The sequence below is a fragment of the Dromiciops gliroides genome, chromosome 3, assembly GCF_019393635.1.
Source record: "Dromiciops gliroides isolate mDroGli1 chromosome 3, mDroGli1.pri, whole genome shotgun sequence".
In the NCBI taxonomy this organism is placed as follows: Eukaryota; Metazoa; Chordata; class Mammalia; order Microbiotheria; family Microbiotheriidae; genus Dromiciops; species Dromiciops gliroides.
Genome location: NC_057863.1, coordinates 577,538,446 through 577,552,235, shown reverse-complemented (window position 1 = coordinate 577,552,235; position 13,790 = coordinate 577,538,446). Strand labels below are relative to the sequence as shown.

The following is a 13,790-nucleotide window of genomic DNA, read 5'->3' as shown; positions in this document are numbered from 1 at the left end:
ATTAAATTAAAAAATTTTTGTACAAACAGAAGCAATGCATCCAAAATTAGAAGGGAGGCAGAAAGCTGGGAAACAATTTTTGAGGCCAGTGCTTCTGATAAAGGCCTCATCTCTAAAATATATAGGGAATTAAATCAAATTTATAAGAATCCAAGTCATTCCCCAATTGAGAAATGGTCAAAGGATATGAACAGGCAGTTTTCTGATGAAGAAACCAAAGCTATCTATTCCCATATGAAAAAATGCTCTAAATCTCTAATGATTAGAGAGATGCAAATTAAAACAACTCTGAGGTACCACCTGACACCTATCAGATTGGCTAAAATGACAAAAAAGGAAGATAATAAATGTTGGAGAGGCTGTGGGAAAATTGGAACACTAATGCATTGTTGGTGGAGCTGTGAGCTGATCCAACCATTCTGGAGAGCAATTTGGAATTATGCCCAAAGGGCTATAAAGCTGTGCATACCCTTTGACCCAGCAATTCCACTTTTAGGTCTTTTGCCCAAAGAAATCATGGAAGGGGGAAAGGGACCCACATGTACAAAAATATTTATAGCTGCTCTTTACGTGGTAGCAAGGAATTGGAAGTTGAGGGGGTGCCCATCAATTGGGGAATGGCTGGACAAGTTGTGGTATATGAATACAATGGAATACTATTGTGCTGTAAGAAATGATGAGCAGGAAGAGTTCAGAGAAACCTGGAGGGTCTTACGTGAGCTGATGATGAGTGAGATGAGCAGAACCAGAAGAACATTGTACACAGTATCATCAACATTGAGTGTTGACCTACTGTGATGGACTATATTCTTCTCACCAATGCAATGGTACAGAAGAGTTCCAGGGAACTCATGATAGAAGAGGATCTCCAAATCCAAGAAAAAAAAGAAAGAAAGAACTGTGGAGTATAGATGCTGATTGAACCATATTATTTCTTTTGTTTTGGGTGCTGTTGTTTTTTTTTTTTTCTATTTTGAGGTTTTGCATCACTGCTCTGATTCTTTCTCTTGTAACAGGATTAATGCAGAAATAGGATTAATGTTATTATGTGTATATATATGTGTGTGTATATATATATCTATATGTATAGATATATATAGATATAACCTATATCAGATTACCTGCTGTCTAGGGGAGGGGGGAGGGAGGGGAGGGAGGGAGGGAGAAAAATCTGAAATTGTAAAGCATGTATAAACAAAAGTTGAGAACTATCTTTACATGTAACGGAAAAAATAAACTATCTCATAATGTAAAAAAAAAAAAAAAAAAAAGGAAAAAAAAAAAAGAAGCACTAGAGTCTTTTTTACAATTTTATGCTTATCATATAATAATTGGGTAATGTTTAATTGGTTGCAAGAAGGAAAATATCTATAAACACTATAATTTTTTGTTGTTTTTAACTTATTTCCCTATAGAATTCAGCCAGTTAATACCCTTACAAGATGAAAATATGGTGGTTCTTTTGAAAGTAATACTCTGCAACATTTCCTACTATTATTGACTTAACCATAATGAAAATGAGGATAATTTGGCTAATGTATTTGTCAGTTTTCTTTTTCATCTTTTCAAATCATTCTGTCCTGAGAAATAACATTACCTGAGAAGACTTATTTCAATATTGAAAACATTTTCATAGATTCCTAACTTTCAGTTATATTTCAGTTCAATAAGGGTATGATGGTTTTTTAAGTAACAATATGAATGTCAAGGCTGAATACTCACCCTTTGAGAAGGTAAAGTTAATAACCTCTTACCTAAAGCGCTTGTCCTGTTTCAATGTTTCATGCAGGGATTTCTCAGCAGGTTTGATAATTTCTTGGAATACATGAATAGCACCATTCCTTCCCTGTTTACTCCCTCTAAGCATACATGAATTTTCAATACAGATGGCCTAAAAATGAAAAGAAAAGCAAGTATTAATCAAACTTTCATGAAAATCTCAGTTCAAGAACATTTAAGATGATTTGATTTCTGGATTAACTTTCATGAAGGTTACCTAAAACCAAGACCAGGAAAAAAATTCTATGTCTTATTTCCTTTTTTTTTTAAAACTATTTTTGTTTGATTTCATATCTTTTTAAATGAGCTTCATTTCCAAGTGCATGCCTCTTTCCTCCCCTACCCTGCAAACCATTTCTAATAAGAAAGCTCTAAAAAGAAAGAGGCATGGGGAGAAAAGGTCAGCAAAACTCAACATATCCATTTCGTATCATGGATATATAACATTCTACACCCATGATTCTATAGTCTACTCCCATGGTCTCTTACTTCTTCAAAAAGAAAAGGGAGCATTATGCCTTACTTTCTAAGTTATCCACAAACTAGCTCCAATTTGCCTGTCCAATTCAATTAGTTATCATTCCTCAAGAAACATATCACATTCCAGAATCAATCATATAAAGCATTCACATGAAGGCATGAGCCTTCACTCATCTTTCCCCTCTTCTCTCTCTGATCAGGAGCACTTATTAGCAGAGACTCAATTATAATCTCTATACTAAGGTATACAGATTCATATATTCTGACCTAATGACTCCCCAGAACTCTAGTTCTGCATCACCAAGGATCTATTGAATATCTCCACCTGAATGCTCCATACCTCTATCTGAAACCTTACACATCCAAAAGAATTCATCATCTTCCTCCTATCCCTTCTTCACACATTCCTATTTCTGTTGAAGGTATCAACATTCTTTTAGTCACCCAAGTTCCTCAGTTTAGAGTTATGCTACACTCTTCTCATCCAATAACTATATTCAATCATTTGTGAACTTTTCATTCTATCTCCATTAGTTTTTCTCCCATTACTGCATTCCTTTCCAAATACATCAGACTAATTCAGGTTCACATACCTTTTAGCCCAGAATACTGAAATAGCCAATATCAAAATAGTTTCCCCCTTCCAATTTCTCCCCTCTAAAGAGCCCTTCTATACAGCTGTGAAAATAATATTCCTAAAGTACACGTTTGAGCATGCCACTTCCACATTTGAAACTTTTCAGTAAGTACCTATTGACTCAAAATACACACACACACACACACACACACACACACACACAGCTTCTCAGGTTGGCATTTAAGGGCCTCCACATTCTAGCTTTAATCTATCTTTCAAGCTCTTTTTCACATTACTTCTTTTTCATGCACTCTATCTTTTAGCCAAACTAGACTATTGAATAAATGTTCTTTGAACTCAACATTTTGTCTCCCACCTCTATACATTTGCTTAAGGTATTTACTCCATGCTTATAATGTACTTTCTTCTCAACCCCATATGCTTACAAAATACAAATTAATATGGACATAACTACTAAGAGGATCAGGAAAAAGCTTATGTAGGACATGTCTTTCAATATGTCTTGACAGAAGCTAGAGATTCTTAGGAAGAGAAGGTAAGAAGGGAGGACATTGGGTCTGTGCACAGTGCTGGACACAGAGTAAGCACACAATAAGTATTTGCAGATTGATTTGTTATTAAATTATATGGCAGTATAAAACAGTATCATAGAAGAAATTATGCACTTATAATAGTGGTTAATTAAAATAAAACTTGCTCAGCTTGTTCTAAAGGTATTTGTTCTTGATTATGTGAAGAATCATTTAGAAAAACCTCTTCTCTGTTAAAGCTTAGAACTATGTTATCTTACTCATATTATATTTTTTCAGAAGTTGTAGATGACTAAAATTTCTTTCCCAGATCGTCTGTAAAGCAACCCCTATATAATATAATAAGGAATTTGACATGACAGATCCGTCTTCAATTGAATAAAAAAAAAAGTTATTTTTGGTTGCAAAAGAGGACCTATGCTAAAAGAGTTTAACCTATATGTGGTTGCATCACATGATGTGTGGATATTAGTATAGTAAAGCTCTAGTGTGGTGAGTGGGGTAAATCAATCATTTCTTCCCAATGAATATGAATAATCAGTCTTTGAGGAGTTAAAATTTAAGATAGGTCACTGTTAATTCTCTCAACTATACCGTATTTAAGACCAAATTTTGTAGGACACTCATAACTACACTTCCAATTTGCTTGTTCCTCTTCAAATATTTGCTATCAGAGTGACCTTAATGAAACTTTTGTGAAGGCTTTAATACAACACACTTCTCTCAAATGGACTCATTGGTTTCCCTTTTTTTCCTTTTTTTTTTTTTTGATCCAGGGGTTTTCTTTAGAGGCTCAAAAAATCTTAAAAATTAGAATTCCAACAGATTGTGTGGTCCAACCTATACCTAAAGCATGATTCTCTCATCCAGACTTTCTTAATGATCCTCAGAAATAAGAACTTGCCCAAAATGGGTGAATGTGTAATTAAAAAAATAAACATCAAATAGATCATGATGGTCTAATAAATAATCAAAACAACAAAATTTTCTTAGAGTTATAAATCCATTATAGAGCCATTTTTCATTCTACAAGTTTTAGGTTCTATAGTACTAAAAGAATCAGAGACTATGTATATTTTTTGGATTTATTTTATACTTGGGATCTCTGAGATAATTGGGCTAAAATATATTAATGTAAATATATTCTAAAACATACCCAATACACTATTTTGTCATTACTATCTTGGATTGACACTTTTTTCTTTGCCCACATTCCATTTTTGGTTCTTTTGAGGAAATATTGCATCTGTTAGGGCCACACTGTTTTTAAAAAGTATTTATTAGAAATCAAACACTTTTGGTTCCAATTTTTATTTCATTTGCTCCCTTCCCCACCACCATCTCCCTTACCGTGCGATAGACAAAGACTCTAAGCTGTTTGCCTCCCAAGGTCTCTAGATGCTGTCCATTGTAAAGCTCATTGAGGCCAACTTTAACTTTCAAAATGTGGTTTTGGAGAATTAATTTAAGGAGGCGCTGATCCATGCTCAGGGTATCATCTACAAATACATTTATTAAGAAAATGAAGAAATAGTTCATGCAGAAAATATTAAGCTTGGCTGGAGTTCAAATATATATGTAGAGTATAATTAATTTTTCCCACCACCTCAGTATTTTGATTCAGCTAATGGACAATGTTACTTCAGTTGATTTGAATTCCAAGGAGACAGAAAGATGTATACAATGATGAAGGGTCAAGTGAACAGAACCAAAAGAACAATTTATACTACAATATCAATATTATAAAAATGAACAATTTTAAAGTTTTTTATAAACTGATGAATAATGAAATAGGCAGAACTAGGAGGCCAATTTATATAATAAATACAACACTGGGGCAGCTGGGTGGCACAATGAATAGAGCACCGGCCCTGGAGTCAGGAGGACCTGAGTTCAAATCTGGACTCAGACACTTAACACTTACTAGCTGTGTGACCCTGGGCAAGTCACTTAATCCCAATTGCCTCACCAAAAAAAACAACAACAAAAAACCAAAAAAAAGAAAAAACACCCAATAAATACAACACTATGAAAACAAATAATTGTGAAAGTTCTAAGAAACCTCTACATATTTGACTACCTCTACATATTTTTGAATTATCTTTATATTGTACAGATGTCATATATTTGAATATAGCCAGTGAGGGAATTTATTTTGCTTCACTATGAATATTTGTTCAAATTTCTTTTTCTTCTCTCTCTTTTAATGAGTTAGAAAGTGGTAGGAAGAAAGAATATACTTATTATTTTAAAAATAATAATAGAGAATGGGTTGCTATAGATGTGGAATACTGCATGCATTTTCAGATGAGGTCATTCTATTGCTAATCCTACTTGTTTTTACTTTCTTATGAAACCTCTTATAAAGCAACTCTAATCTGTGAGTGTATGTATTGTAAAAACAAAATGAATCAATAAAACTTAAAAAAACCTGAACTCAGAATTAATTTAGAATGGGATCTTCACTAATTTCTTTGTAAAGTAGTCTAGTTGTCTTTGGGATAAAAATAGTATGGATAAAAATTTATCTTTTGGTCCCCGTCCCACTTCCCATAGAATACAAGTTAACAAGTGCAATACTTCTATCCTTATAACATATGGAAAAGAGAAATACATGACCATTTGTGATTGTCTTAAAAGATCTATCTCACAATCCATTTCTCTTATTCTTCTGAACTCTTTATTTAAATAAGCAAAATAAACATGCAGTTATGAATGCAATTTTAATATTGGTGTCAGGGAGTAAAGAGAAACATACACCACACCATGGGTTATAGATTTCAGAGGAAAATCACACTGCACTATATACACTGAGATATGATGAACCACAGAGTAATTGAATCCAGATTTTTTATCTGGGTGGAACAATTTATAATGAAAATTCAAGAAACTGATGTAAAAGATTATTTAATAAAGATCAAACTTCAATGAGCCACCATATATAAACTCCAAAGCTTAGTCAATATACAGAAAATAAATTAGACCTTTGTTAAACTTTTATCATTTTTTAAGTATAAGAAACAAATTGGAGTGTAATCAAATGGGGTAGAAAAGCAACATAATACTTACCAGTAAAAGCATTATTTGTAGGAGCCAACAAAGTGTATTCTCCATCAGGCTTTAGATGGGAAGCCAAGCCTAGCTGAGCCACAAGATCTGTAAAAGTAGTTTGCTGTTTCCCAGCAAGTTCAATAACTTGTTTGGCTGTAATATTAATCATAACCATCATCAGATAAGTTGAACACTTCCTCTAAGTTGTTTTCAGGCTAATATTCCTAGCCATTTGTTTTAGCTTTTATCTCATAACAAAGTGCTCCCTCCTACCCTGATTTGTAGGTCCTATTTTTGGGGGGGTTTACAGTCACTAGCAAAAGAACTAGAAAATAGAACTTCTTTGAGGGAAGAGACAGTTTTGTTTCTTTCTTTGGAGTCTAGAATAGTGTCTTGCACATAGTAGGCAATGGATAAATACTTCTTCTGAACACAAGCTGTGCTCCTATTCTTCTGCCCACCATTTCTTTGTACCATCTCTTTATGTTTGTCCTATATGAAATATAGCTCCCATAAGTAAGTAGGATCTGGTTTTAAATCCTTATGTTTTGTGTTATACAGATAATATATCCACACATGGAATATCCTCGAATCCTATTTACAGTCTCCATAACATTTCTTTTCCTGTTTAAGTCATGGAGGTCATAACAGATTGATCAACTATTTGACTTTGTGTCAGATACTTTACATGCCATTTTTTAAAAAAGATACAGATTAAATAGTGGAAAGAATGTTGGATTTTTAGTCAGAGGATCTAGGTTCAAATCTTGCCCTTATCACTTAATGTGAATTCAGACAACTATGGGGCTAAGATTCCTCATTTATAAAATGAGAGGGTTGGACTAGATGTCCTTGTAAAGTCCTATTCACTCTAAGTCTGTGATGGTGTCTTAAACCCTGAGAAATATTCAGTGTCTAAAATATGACTTCAATTTATTCACCTGAGTTCTAATATTACTAATTAATATTACTTGTAATTACAACTGTAGCTTTTATTATAGCTATGATCATTTTAAATTCCGGTTTCTTCCTTTGCTATCTTGCCTTTTTCATTTTTCCCTGCTTTCAGTTGACCTAACTCACATTTCATTAACCATACCTTAACCATACAATACTCTAAAGAGGTTTTCTGACAGCATACTAATAGGCTTGATTGCACAAGCAGTATTATCTCTATTTTGCAGATAAGAAAATAGGTGAAATAAATTGTTCATCATCACAAAGCTTGTACTGAATGGTAAGACTTCTGCTTTTGTCTTTGTAGTCATACTTCCCAGTGGCATAGAGTAGATACTTAACAATTTTTTTAATTGAATTGCTAGCTTGGATTCAAACAGAATTTAAACTTGGGTCTCCTCTAACTGCAAGTTTAATGCTCCTTTCACTATGCCATGTTGCCTCTCCAATCACAAAAATAGTATGCAAAACCAGTTCTTACCAGAATCGGGAATCAGCACCTGGTCGATTAAATGGATGACCCCATTATTTGTGACAATATCCTTACGGTTTACCATTTTGACCCCATTGACTGTCAGACTTTCACCATCACAGCCAATTTCAACTGTTGTTCCTTCCAGGGTCTCAAACACTGCACCACCCATGATGGCCTCAGAACATTGGAGAGTGTTTAAAATATGGTATTTCAGGAGAGCTAGAGGCCAAACAAGCAAAAGAAGAAACATTTAAATACTAGGATAAAACACTAAAGAATTACCTCCTATTAAGAAAGAAGCTATCAATCAAATAGATGAAATCAGCAGGCCATTTGTAAATATTGATTAATATAGATTTTCACATTATGACTAACTGTTTTTCAATAGTTATTTTTATCAAATAGAACAAAGGGACAGGCTATCCCAGTGAAGAGTGGGAAGAATATAGACTCAGGAAATGACTGGTTGTCCCAGGAAATATTATGTTTTGTGTGTGGGAGTGGTGTGGGGAAAGAGGAGTAAAAATTCCAGATTTCATGGTAAAAATATTACTAAATTAGTAATATAAAGTCAGGGGAAATTGTCTTGGAGTGAGTCCTTTAAGAGTGGAATTACTAATTAGTGATCCCAGTGCTGAAATATTCAACATCTGTAGACCTTCTGTGAAAAGGCTGAGACTGAGAATAGATCATTGTTGTCTACGAATGCACACAGCTCCCCCAAGGACCAGAGTTGACCACCAGAATGTTGCATGTGGAGACTTTCTCATAGACAACAAGGGAATTGTCATAGAACTTAGGGGAGTGTGTCATATTCATATATGTCTGAGTGTCTGTGTGTGTATTCTGTAAAAATGGAATTATAGACTAGAGTTTCTGCATGTGAATATCCGTGTGCAAATATAAATCAACTTATTTGCACACTTCTTGAGTTCAAGTGTAAGCCTGCAGTCCATTTAAGGACATAAAAAGCCTGTAGTCCACAAAGCTTTCCTCTAGTCTCCCAGTATTTGTTTCTACTGCATTAAATACAGTGAGGTCAAGTGAAAAAAAGTGAAATCATTCAGACAAGATGTCTTAAATTCAAACTGAAATAGGGAAAGTGACTGATAACCAAATTTTCATCACTACCTGAGGAACACCCTGGTAATAAATGAGAAACCTTTACTCATTTAAGCCCTTAGGCAACCAGCTACAGAGCTAAATTCATTTTTCTACTAAAAATATAAATTGATAAATATGTTTAAGTGATTAGCATTTGTTTAGAAGATTAATAGGAGATGATATAGCATTTCTTCAAAATTCTTTCTTGTCCTTTTAAAATAGTTAATGATTTATTTCTTTGAAGATAATTGTGAAGACTGTGAATCCCGGAACTTGCTTTTTATTCAATATTAATAATTGAACTGCATCTCAAGGCTTTTAAAAATGTACTTAAGAGTCTACTTAAGAAGAATGATTTTTTATGGTCCTTCCTATGGCAAAGCCAAAGTATTATGGGTTGTATATTTTCATCTCTTTTCTATTTCTTCCTAGAATAGCAGAATGTGAAAAAGGGAAAAAATGTCATTACCTTCAGAAGCTACTTTATCCCCCATTATCCTTTCCAGCACACCCCTTGGGAGTTTCTCAAAAGCTTCATTTGTGGGAGCAAAGAGCGTGAAGTGACCATCCCTTCCAAGTGCTTCCAATAGGTCTGATGTGATGGCAGCTGCCTAAAACACAAATGTAGGTATGACTTACTATGCCAAACAAATGAGCTTTCTCCTCCTTCTCTAATGCCTACTCTTTTGTCCCTTTCTCTTTTCTTCCTCCTATTTTGAATCCCACTCAGTAACAGATTATTCCATCAATACTTACTGAATTGAGTTGAATCATCATCATTATTGATCTTCCAGATGTTATAAGTTGTTCTATTATCCAATGAGATAAGTCAAAGAATAGAGATGGTACTCATCATTTAATTAGTATGTGTAATCTTCAGATGAGCAAATACCCTCTATCAATGTAGATCAATACATGCTCTGCAATTTAAAGTGCCTAGAACACTGAGAAGCTAAGGGACTTATCCTGGTTCATTCAGCCAGTGTGTGTCAGAGGTTATATTTGAACCTAGGTCTTTCTGGATCCTGGGCCACATCCCTACACATTATGTCAGAGCTGACTCTAAAGAAGATGGTACAAAACATTTTGAAAACATTAAAACACTATAAAAATGTGAGCTATTTTGATGATGATTCAAATTTTAGTATTTTTCCTGTAATTTGATCATTTAATATGACAATTACTTCGATTAAGGGAAAAAATCCCTATTCAAACAGAAAATACATGATGTAATTTCCAGAATTGTATTAGAATAATAACCAAATTTAGTTAATGTTCCTAATTCCAAAAGGATTTTTTAAAGTATTTAAGATGAAAGATAATTCATTTATTATTTTTTCCTTATCTCTTCCCTCCATTGTCCATCCACATATGTGCACTTACTCGAAAAGATGAAAGGTCATCTTCTGCTTCAAGGAAATCTTGGATTGAAGTACCAATCTGTGTTAAGACCCGGTCAATGACATGGACAACACCATTTGTTGCAATCTGGTTGCCATGGATAATTCGAGCGCAGTTAACAGTAACAACCTATAATATATTGGTTGAAAATACAGAATTCTGAGTCACCACTGATCACTAAACAGAATGGTTTTTGCCAATTCCTATGTATCTTAGGAAATACTACCTCACAAATTATAATGAAAATGCTACAGGAAAAAAAAATCTTTCAGTCTATTTATCAAGACATATTTGCTTCTGTGTCTATAGATGTAAAAGTGAATAATGGAAACTTAAAATAATCCAGGTTTTGAAGTCTCCATATAATTGAAATAAAAAAATTTTTGATTGAATTATTCAGATAAGTGCCTTGATTCTTTTTTTTACAAAGATATAAACTATTCTATTATTTAAATTTTTGTTTTTGAATCAATCATTGATTCAAAAACAAAAAAATTTAATTATATTGCTTGCCAACTATTCATATGGTCCCAATCTATTCTGAAATGCCGTTTTGTTTAGTACTTTGTGGGAAGTAGCTCTTAATTCACAGGTAAGCAAACACTAAGATAGGAAACCCATAACCTGGAAAATATAATAAGTAGCTTCTCTGCTCCTCAATCTTCTTAAGGTGTAGTTGTTGAAGAACCCCCAGAACAACATCATGTCTTATTTTTTATAATAACTCCTTTTAAACAGACAAGTTTCCATTACATAGAATGGAGAAGAAAAGGTAGGGATGAAAAGTACCACATTCCATCTCTGGCCATCTTTCTAGGTGTATGTAAAGTCTCAGAGCTATTGATTACAATAGCTGTAGGTTCCCTGTTTAAAGTAATCTAGTTTCACATCGATAGCATTCCAGAAGACAAGAGATGAAGTATGAACTAACAACTTAATATCTTCTTTACAATAATTTGTTAACATCAAGCCTTCATCATATGTAGTCTTTGTATTAAAATTAAGATGAAGAATCATGACTCCAAATATCCTCACACTGATTCCTTTTAATATATCCAAATGTATGCCTAGGCTAGGCACTAATAATCCACAAAAGCATAAGACATTTAAATCAAACTTACTCCATTAGGATAATGATTAATGAAGAGCCCAAGATTGTTGTACATAGAGGGAACGATCATCCCATTTTTCAAATCTTTGGTCAACATTCTCTTGTTCACCATATGGCTATGTAAAGCATTCAACAATTCAACATTGACATTACTCTCCAAACCTCTACGGATTTCCTGGAGGAAGAACAAAGTGGTAGAAATTTGGCTTATTAGCAAGTATTAAATATTTTGTCATGTAAATCATACCAGTTGTGGTGTGCTTTAGTTTTGATTGCAGTATCCATTTGTTAAAGTAAAATTGAAATGAATATGACTTAAATTACATTAGAATGCTCATTATTATTTGATTAGCAAATATTAGTAATTGCATTTATAACTTGTTAAAATTGTTTGCCTTGTTACAGAGCCTGGCCCATGATAGGCAGTAAGGGAATAGCTACTTAATGAATAAATGAATGTATATACTTCTATGAATACCTCTTTCTCCTCTCCTCAAGACAACAAACACAAAAATTAACCAGAAAGAATAATAAGCAGACCTGGGTTTTTCTTTGCTCTACCATGATATACTATAGACCCTTAGTATGCAGACCTTTTGTTTTTCTTTTTTTCAAATCTTTGTAAAAATATGCAACTTTCTGACTATATACATAATCATGTGTTTGTGGATGTTCACATATGTGTACATCACAAATTTTAAAATATAAAATTCAATATTTTTTAGCCTCAAGTCTATATGTTATTTTTACTTTGGTTTGGAGGCACTCAGGATTAAGTGACTTGCCCAGCGTCATGTAGCTGGTAAGTAACTGAGGCTAGATTGGAACTCAGGTCCACCTGATTCCAGGGCTGGTGTTCTATCAACTGTGCTATCTAGCTTCCCCCATCATTTTTAAATATAAAAAGTAAACATCAAAAAGAAACATTTGTGTTGTAGTAGTAGTAGTAGTAGTAATAAATTACAGAATCCAAGTTGTCCCAAGCTTCATTGCTTGGTGCAAAGAAAGTATAAGATCCTTTTCCTTCAATCTCTTCTCTCAATTTTGACACATCTGAATATCCTTGAGTTGTAGTGGCTCCTACAATGCCCAGGGTGCCATAAACATGGTCAATAGGCAAAACTGAAAAAAAATCAAGATAATAATATTTACTTTAGGATAGTATTCCTATAACATTTATATTACTATTGTTTTTAACCTTAACACACATGACAGAATGTTTTTAATTCTATCCATGAACTTTTACATGAAGTAAAAGTTGGTATTTTGCCTTTACATTTAAAAACAAAAATCATATAGAACTATCTGCAGGAATTGGATGAAGACAGAGACGACATATGTATCAAACATATGGACAACATGAACTGGGGGCTGTAGTTAATATACTCAATGACAGATTCAAGAATTAACAAGTTCTTACTGGGATGTAATAATGGGATCAAAATCAACCAAATGAAACCTGAGAGGAATGATAGATTTAGAACTTGAAGGGACTTCAGTACTCATCTAGTAAAGTCATCTAATGTTACAAATGAAGAAACTGAGGCCCAGAATGGTTAAGTGACACAGACAGTGCATTTCAAAGTCAGGATTCAAGTCCAAGTGTGGACCCTATGATTCAAAAGCCAATTAAAAAGCAAAAAACAAACAAACAAACATATCATTCTCCCATCCTTAATATCAAGTTCAAGACCATAAGTACACTAAAAAAATGAATTACACAAGTGTTAAATGAGGCAGACCTGACATAACATTCATTCTTGTAAAAAGAAAGTCCTAGTTTTTAACTAAGAAGTTCAGCATGAAATAAAGTTATCAGCTAAACTGCAGAAAACCCAATGCAATCAGTTTGTTTAATAGAAACGTAGTCCCCAGGACAAGGGAAATAGTCGTCTCTCTGTATTCCTCATTAGTCATACGGCACATCTGTTTGTTTGTCATGTTTTTTTTTTTGTTTTGTTTTGTTTTGTTTTTTGGTGAGTCGACTCGGGTTAAGTGACTTGCCCAGGGTCACACAGCTAGTAAGTGTTAAGTGTCTGAGGCCGGATTTGAACTCAGGTCCTCCTAACTCCAGGGCCAGTGCTATCCACTGTGCCACCTAGCTGCCTCATTTGTCACATTTTAATGGGTACTCTGACACACTAACGACTATCCTAAAGACTCTGACTAGCACACTGAGGAGATTGGAAATCATGACATATGAGTATGGGTTCAAGCAAGTAGGTGGTACACTGGATAGAGCACTGGCCTTGGGGTCAGGAAGATCCAGATTCAAATCTAGACTTAGATATCAACTAATTTTGG

General features: G+C 33.9%; 1 protein-coding gene across 4 annotated transcripts in view; it reads right to left on the bottom strand.

Moving 5' to 3' along the window:
* The window catches only part of POSTN (periostin), a 45,978-nt gene that overhangs the window by 22,267 nt on the left and 9,921 nt on the right, over positions 1-13,790 (bottom strand). For all 4 annotated transcript variants that reach the window (XM_043994985.1, XM_043994987.1, XM_043994986.1 and 1 more), the window contains exons 4-11: positions 12,451-12,608; positions 11,497-11,661; positions 10,358-10,504; positions 9,444-9,585; positions 7,877-8,089; positions 6,457-6,591; positions 4,738-4,886; positions 1,755-1,891 (exon numbers count right to left, since the gene is read on the bottom strand). In XM_043994985.1, the coding sequence (XP_043850920.1) occupies positions 1,755-1,891; positions 4,738-4,886; positions 6,457-6,591; positions 7,877-8,089; positions 9,444-9,585; positions 10,358-10,504; positions 11,497-11,661; positions 12,451-12,608 (1,246 nt within the window). The remainder of the gene's footprint in view (positions 1-1,754; positions 1,892-4,737; positions 4,887-6,456; positions 6,592-7,876; positions 8,090-9,443; positions 9,586-10,357; positions 10,505-11,496; positions 11,662-12,450; positions 12,609-13,790) is intronic.